Source organism: Calypte anna, chromosome 21 (assembly GCF_003957555.1).
Source record: "Calypte anna isolate BGI_N300 chromosome 21, bCalAnn1_v1.p, whole genome shotgun sequence".
NCBI classification, from domain to species: domain Eukaryota; kingdom Metazoa; phylum Chordata; class Aves; order Apodiformes; family Trochilidae; genus Calypte; species Calypte anna.
In genome coordinates this window covers 111917-120350 of record NC_044266.1, presented here as the reverse complement: position 1 = coordinate 120350, position 8434 = coordinate 111917, and the positions used below count along the sequence as shown (strand labels likewise).

Genomic DNA, 8434 nt, shown 5'->3' with positions numbered 1-8434 from the left:
AAGTAATGTAAGTTGTAAAAGATTGTTCCACAGTCTGTTATTCTCTTTAGTGTTTAGCACTGATAATCTGTGCTCTCTGCTCATCACCTTTCTCCCTGGCACTGAAAGTCATCTCATTACTTCTGTGTCCTGTTATCTCTGGGTTTGAAGCCTGTCGTGATTGGCTTCTACTTTGTGTAAAGCTCTGAGGAAAGGGGAATGTTCAAAAGCAGTGTAGATTTGAGAGGTATTTGCACAACGTTATAAAGAGGAAGCCATGATGTAGTTAAAGGTAATAATTTTGACTTCCATTTACAGAACTTAAATACTAGATTGTCTTATCTTTGCAGTTTTCATTAAATTGGCTTGTGTACTTTTCTCCCCAAGTTGCATGTAATTAGCTCAGCTCTTTTAGTGTGTGTGCATGTGCTTGTTATTCTCCAGGGGTTTGCAGCCTGCTTATCTGCTTTCTGTTGTGTCAAACACAGCTGAAGTTTTATCCCTTTCCATTACCCAGAGTAAGTTAGAGAAATAAAGGATGGCTGGAATGAGGCTGGTAGAGAAACCTCTGCTTCTAATTAGGGTAATATCCTCCTGGCACTGGGAGTAGTTAAATTCTTGCCATTTCACCTCACCATTTAGTTATCAAGATGAATTAATTTTATTCCCATTTCTCTCTTGCTGTCCTTCCTCTGCTTACACTTTTATGTCTGGTCCTACTCTAAGCATCCTCAGGAGGAAGCTGATCATTTACCACTGACTTGCAGAACAACACGTTGCTACCTCCTTTCTAAATTCCCCACCATTAGTTATTCCTTAATATCTAAATGGTTAATCAGTCCAGCAATAAACTGCTGTACAGAACTAAAGCAGCTTGAGTAGAAGAAATTCCCATCCCTTCAGATGAGGAGGGAGATTTAGGAAAAAAAAACAAACCAAAACAACAGCAACCACCAAGTTGGACTTCTGGAGAATGACAAGGCTGCAGACATAATTGAGAGCATTACTAGTATTTGGATTATTGAGCTATTGATTACAATAGCTCAAACCCCATTGCAGCCCATATCTGCAGCTCTTTACCATGACTCAGAAATTCCCTTGTGCAGTAAAAGCTTGGCTCTTTCAGCAGCAGGCACTTCCTGCTTGTCTCCTACCAAGAAAATCTTTCTTTCTCTCTTCATTGCTTTGCTGAGGCTGGTTTTTTTTTGGTTTTTTTTTTGTCTGAAGAATGATATTTGTCATTTCAAAGTGCTTCTGAGCCAAGCTATTGGATGAGGGTTAGAGACTGGCCTAGTTAGTTCCCTTTGCTCTTTTAGTAAAAGTCACCAGTTCTCCCTTGCTAATAAGAAGTGCAAATGCTTTTAAGCAGCAGGAGCCTGCTCTGTGCTGTGTTTCTGTTGTCATTTTAGATAGGTCAGGGAACTGGCTAGCAATAAGGAATGATTATGAAACTGAAGGGGTTATTTTCAACTCAAGGTAAATAGGAGAGGGGATTTACAAACAAGTCCATCCCCTGTCCATAGAAATTATTGTAAATTTCATATTTTGCTGTATGAAGTAAATGCTAAAATCATATGACATAGTCAATATAAGCCTGAAGTGAATTATTTTGATTTAATAGGTGTCCTTACTTGCATAAGGCATGTTTGGTTACATCATTCACCAAAAATGCAGTGTTCTCCTGCATGTGGAGCTCTAGTTCAAGCTGTAAGTTGTGGGTTAAGGAAAGCTGACAAATGTTAAGTGTTCTTTTTAAGTGGGATGACTGTGTTCTGGGTGTAAGGTGAATGCATCTGTCTGCCAGAAAGGTATTCTGGTGCCCTCTCTTCTCTCTATTGTCTTTTCTGTGCTCCCCCTTATATTTTAAACTTAATCATTTGCCAGAGACTTTTTTATCACATGCCAGTTTGTTCTATGTGTGCTCTGTCCCTTGGGAATGTTGTATCACACCCTAAGGTGTGGGCTTACCCCCTTGTTCCATAGTACTGAAATGGACTTCTTTCATTTTCCTGCTGCTTTGGATGAGAAGTAACGTGCCTGGGCGTGCAAGGTATCTCAGATGGAATTGCCCAGTGAATGGAGCTGCATTCCTTGAATTGAGCAGCATGGCAGAGGGAACCAAAGCAGAGTTGAAAAGCAAATCCCAAGTCTCGGATTCAAATGCTTTGAATTCTTTTATCCTCTTGATCTGCTTCCTGATCAAACCACTCAGGTTTAATCGATGGCTTAGTTTTTCTCAAATGATACCTCCCTGAACACAAAGTCAGGTCCTTTGGGGTTAAAGTTTAAATACAACAGTGATATAAAAATGGCTAAATGATTTTTAATGGTGTACACATCTTTTTTGTCTCTAAGTGATATCTATCCTGCCTCTAGGGTTCTAAGTCCTGTTTTCTGAGGGCATAGGGAAGCTTACCCAGTAACAGGTAGGGCTCTTAGCCTGAACAGTCAGTTTAAATGGTGTTCCTGTGGTCTGAACAGATAGGGTTGCTCTTTTGGCTACGTTGTGACTTTGGCAAGGAGCAGTGCTGTTCTCAGAGGCCTGAGTGTCTCCTAGTATAACAGAGGTGAAACACTGTCAGAGAATGTAACTGATGTTTTTCATCTTACAATCTTCACAAGAAAATTTCCAGGGAAGTGGCTGAGCTGCTTTCATTTACTTTAATAGGAGTCTGGTCTCTCAATCTTGTTCTGAGGTACCAAATTGAATCCTGCTGTATTGGTAAAGATTAACAGTGTGCTTTTTTGTTGGTGCCTTTACTGGGGTCATCCATCTTGTTATTTGGGGGAGAAGAGGGTCTGAGGGGTTTTTTTGTTTTCTAAACAATACTGATATGCTGAAGAGAGGGAAGTCTGAGGACCTGTACAGAAGCTCCAAGTGGTGGGACTGAATGCAGAAAGGACATCTTTTGTATGAAAACAGATGTCTAGAGATCTGCTGAGTCGCAACAGCTTCATTTTCAGATCAGAAAAGAGAATAAAGAATGAATTTGACATGACTCAAGACACGAAAATATTCAGTGACTCCCATCCTGTACAATGTGAAGTATTGCAGCTCATCTGCTTTCACTGAAATGATGCCAGTAGGTACCAGCATGAACATCTGTGCCCACTGAGTCTTCCTCACTCTCAAGGATATGTTCTTTTGTGTATAATGAGTCACAGTGATTTAAGTTCCTACAAAGGAAATGACCTCTCAAAAACCCCCTAAAGCAAAGATGTGAGAGAATCTGGCAGAATAAGTACCAACCAGTTCAGCTTTCTGAAAAGGACATTAGTAGGTCTTGTCTAAATGTTAACACAGTTTCCCCTGTCCTATGAGCTGTGGCTTCCTGGATTAAGCTCAGAGTTAAACACTTAATAGGCATGCACCAGAAATGGCACATTGTGGCTAGTGGCTATGAAGTTGTGGTTAGGAGAAGCTGCCCAGATAACCAAAACAGGCAGATAACACCCACTGAGAGGCAGTGCCTGTCAAATGTATAAGTACTTGCTCAGAGTGTGCAATAGAGTAGCTTCAGAAAGGCTGTTGAGTGCATTTTTGGCTATTCCAATGGGCAGAGTTGTTTTGTAACTCCTGAGACCCCTCTAATGTCCAGTTTTGGTTCTCTCCTGAAGTTCTAAAAAATCCTTCCTGAGCCATTTATCATTCACTGTACATCAGAGTGAAAGCAAACATACTGAACAAATGTGTATTTACCTATCTAGCTGTAGTAACTTCATAGCTCAAGAAATCTTGAAGATGCTTTTTGAGCAGGATGGGAAAGTCAGACAGTACTTGTTACCAGGCTTTGGTTTTGGAAGGTACAGGGGCAGGCTACAGGACAAGGTGGTCAAGACAGGATCATATCTTTAAGACTTTTCCTCAGTTATGCTCTGTCTCAGCATACTTTGTCTTCAGTAAAAGTTTGCATAAATGCAAAGTACAAAGAGTGTATGGGAATAGCAGCTACAACAAATGTAACAACAAAAAGGTTTTATCTTAAGCATATGTTGCTCACCTCATCTGAGAATCTGAAAGTCTTCAAGATTGCAGCATTTGTGTGCTGTAATGGCATCAGTACTGGTTGAGGTGATGCTGCTAAAGGAGCCTGACAGCTCTTTGTTAACTTTGGGATCTTCTGTAATTCTACAAAAGCCGTTTACAAAAAACATACTTGTTTTGTATTTTAATCCGTGTAAGGACCTGGTGGGTTATAGGGTCATTATTTCTTTTAATTATATGTATATGTTAGACAGTCATGAAGGGATACAATTATAGAGAGGGATGACAGCATGTGCAAGGATGTGTATCTGGGGGAGGGACAGGGAAAATCTTTAACCTATTACCTCCTTCCCCTTCCAGTCCAATCAGTTTGTCAAATGTGTCCTTGGCTCAGAATTTTGGTTTTGGTGACTCTAGCTGTCCTTTGTAATAAACATTATTTTCACCCACTGATATGGCCAAAATTGTTCCAGAGTCACAGGCTACCCTTGAGATATCTTCTGCTTAAACCTGGAAAGAAGTGAGTTTAGGGATTACTGAATTTCTGCAGCATTGCTATTGCCAAGCACTGCCCTGTGGTGTGCATTTGGCTCTGTCTGTGGGTATTACTTCATAGACTGACATGCTCCCTCTCAACAGAGGAGAGTTTGACAAGATAGAGAATGGAGAAGGTGGGGCTTGGTGAAAATACAGTGCTAGAGAGGAAATGACTTCCCAAAGAAGCTGAATAAGGGACCAAAGGCAAGAAGACAGGTACAGCTTCAAACTGACAGGTGCTGTAACAGGGACATCTCTGGCATTTTTTGCTAAAAATGCCTCCAACATCCCTTCCCCTCCTGCAACCCCCCTCCCTTCCACATTTCTGTTCACTGTAAATTAATAGTGATGCTTCACTGCCCTCTCTCTTTTAAAATAATGTCAAACTGGATCTGTGCTTTCACAACAAAACATGTTAGGGCAATGTTTCAGAGCTCAACTTGTAATTATAAAGTGAAGGAGACTCCCATAGATTCAAATAGTTACCAGGACAGGATAGGATCCCAGGTTTCTGTCCTGTGCCACTGCTTTTTTGGAGAGAGCCTTTGACCTTCTTTCTCGGAGGAAGGTACCCAGCTGAAAGTTTTGGCAAGGTGAGTCTTCTGTAGCCAGTGGGCAGGAGATAGGTGAGAGAAGGCAAGGGGAATGCCAGACAGTGATGAAGAGATAGAGTATGGAGACAGCTCATGGCATGTAAGAGGAGGAAACAGCTTGAAAGGGTAAGAGACAGAACTGAATGAGCACGGCAGTATCACAGCAGCTGGTTCTCCAAGCTGTCCTTTGGGAATAGAGCTGATAGGGTCATTTATGTAAAATGGTTAAGTGTATGTGTGTATAAATTAAACCCAGCATGAGTGGTTTGGCTTCTAGAAATTGTTGTGGCCAAAAGCATGTTTTTTTATGATGATAGAAAATACAGGGGTGAGGAAAAGTAGAGTCAGTGCCTCCTGCCATGTGAGGAGCTATGTGAGTATAAGCAACTTCTGAGGTCAGCCCATTGTATGTCATCTAGCTATGTTCCTGTAGTAAATATTATGAATTAAACAGCTACAGCAACTTCAATGACTTAAAAAAATTATCTTCTTCAGGTTTGCAACATGCAAGAGACGCTGGGAAGCTTCACTGAATACTTGTAACTGTTTTGCTCTTGGGGAGAGAGATCTCATCTGTTTTTCATGACTGAGCTCAGTGGTATTTCTTCCTCTGTGCTGAAGCTATAAATTGTGTTCTTCAATGCATGGAATATGTATCAGTAGGATTAAACCTGGACAGTCTCTTGAATGTGGAATTCAGGCACTAGCTGTGACTTCTGAAGTAAGCCAGCAACATTCTGAAGTTCTTCATTGTTCCCACATACTTTCATCAACTGCATCTTTTTGCAGATATCTGTTCTGAAATACTTTGTGTGACTTGGACCAGGCACTGTTGCTAGGCTGCTCTGAAAGCTTGACATGGCTCTGACTTCTCCAAAATCTGTAGCAGGAGATTTGACACAAAAAGAAGAACTCGTGCTCCATGATGGAAACTTTTTCCATTTTCTCTCTGCAAACATCCTCACAATAGGTAAGTGAAAGGTTACTGTCCTTTCATTTAATAGTTTGGTATTGAAAAATAATTTTCTTCCTAGTTTACTGTTATTATATTGAGATTTCATGTGGTTTTCTAGTTTTTCTTAAATCTCTTCCTTAAAGAAAATTTTGCTTGGATGTTTCTCAGCCCCTTTTTTTCCTTTTGTAGTTGTTATGATGACTAATTAGATTGGAAACCACACATGGAAAAATGAATCTGACAAGACACGTAAACAGAGATGAGAGAGAAAAGGAATAGAAGTCTTGAAGTCTCTGGTTTAAGAGATAAGCACTGGAATTTGAAAGGAATGTGTATCACTTTTCTTTGCAAGACAGGTAGACAGAAGAAGAAGATGAACAAGAACTGGCTTTTGAATGTGGGTAGAAATGAGATCAGCCACTTTTTAAATGGTATCAGTTGTGTCCCAATTAAGACTCCCATTTAGGGTTTAATTAAGGAACTAGTAGAGATCAGGATTATATCTAGCAGGAGGAAAGAGATACATACATTGCCAGTTTCATTTCCACTGATGTCTGAAACATCTCATGTGGGTCATTGCTCCTAAAATGGGAAAGTCTTTAGGCTGAAATAGTGTTCTTAGGAACAGTGGTTATGAGAAGGAGTAGGATCATAGGAAAAATTTATGGCAATTACAGAATTTGGTCACTGCAGCTTTGTTAGACCAAATGTTTGAGTATGCTGAATTCCTCTTAAGAAGGCAGTGAGCTGTGCTGAATTCTGCAATGAGACAAAGGGTTCTTATTACTATGAATCAATTTGATAAGACAAAGAAACAGTGGTAACCCTGTAAGTTCACATTACCCTTTTTGTGGGTGATTCTACAGAAGTTGCCAATCAACTATTTTTGGTTTTCAACCAGGCTTCTTTATTCAGCAGCACCAAGAGCTCCTAAATATGTTATTCTTTAATTTTTAGCAGATATATTCTGGAGGGAACACTAAATGCTGAAAAAGCTGGGAGGAATCATTGCGGTAAAGTGCATCCATAAAAGCAGCAAGGAAAATCCAACATCTTTCTCAAAGCATTTTGGGCCCTGTATTTTAAAAATGTAAATTAGCATCATAGGATGAGGCTGTCAAAGCTGATTGCAACTTTTTTCCTTGATTATCTCAAGTGCTTCTGGAAAATTTTCATGAAGTTGATGATAGTGGGATTTATACTGCCTCAGGTTGTGGCTCTGTGCCATGAAGTTGTCTGAACTGAGCTGAGAGATACAAAGCTCAAAGAGAAACTATTGTTAGCTGTTGCTCTTTTTTTTTTTTTTTTTTGAGCGTTGACAGCTTGCACAGAGGAAAATGAGCTCTTCTCTTAGGAAGCTCTGGAGATTACAGATGTGATTTTGCACATCAGGTGTTGACTGGAGACTGGGTAGGAGGAAGGGAATTGTGTAACTGATGTCTGTGGCAGATGAATTTGTGCTACAGGAGAGACCTGAAGGAGAGGCACTGGTTTGTTGCATTAAAAAAAAAAAAAGCAAAAAAAAAAAGCAAAAAACAAAAGCAAAAAACAAACAAAAAAAAACCCACCAAAAAAACTCCAAAGAGTTGGTTTAACCCAAGATTTTAATCAGAACTCTGACACAGGACTCATTTGCTTGAAATACCTTCTCATTTACTGCCTCTGGTCATGAAACAGAAAACACTAAAAGTATTGGCTCTTACAGGAACTAATTTCATCATTTTGGCCAATTTTCCAGCAATTGTGAGATCATTTTAGCTTTCTGCTGGACTTGAAAGTGTGTTTTTTACTAGCATTGGTGGGGCTGGATATATTTGTTTTGGACTTGTATTTAAAGTAGCTTGTTAGTGAAAATATAATCCATAATCAGCTGATATTAGAATAGTTCTTGTCTTTCTTTTAACTTATATTTAGTGATACTAGTTTTTCCTTGGTTGAGGTAGCCATTGTGTTTGATTGTCATCTAATTTTGCTTCTTGAGTTCACTACAGACAGTAAGTATTTAAATATTCATTAATTTAAGCAGGTAATTGGAGCATCTGTTCACAAATAAATCATTCCAATGACTGATTTTTATTTTTAAGCTATAACCATAAAGAATATTCTTAAGTGAAAGGCAATCTCAGTTTTATTTACCTGCAAGTAGTATCTACAGTTTTGCCTCCTGAACAAGACCTGTCCATTATATACTTCTGTAGATAGAGCTTTATTAATGTGCATACACAAGGCAAAGTGCAGAGAAATGGCAGAAATAGCTGCAGGGAGAGAGCCTTCATTGTGCCTGTGCAGCACTTCCAGCATTCCAATGCAAGTGGGTCTGAACCTAAACAAAAGCTGGTCTGCAGCTCAGGAATCCCTTTGCAGCCTTGTTCAGAACACCCACTC

The 8434-nt window shown here is 39.6% G+C and overlaps 1 protein-coding gene across 2 annotated transcripts in view; it reads left to right on the top strand.

Moving 5' to 3' along the window:
• Positions 1–5939: 5939 nt before the first annotated feature.
• The window catches only part of PLCH2 (phospholipase C eta 2), a 57406-nt gene continuing 54911 nt past the window's right edge, over positions 5940–8434 (top strand). For both annotated transcript variants that reach the window (XM_030463892.1, XM_030463893.1), the window contains exon 1: positions 5940–6064. In XM_030463892.1, the coding sequence (XP_030319752.1) occupies positions 5953–6064 (112 nt within the window). In that variant the 5' untranslated portion in view covers positions 5940–5952. The remainder of the gene's footprint in view (positions 6065–8434) is intronic.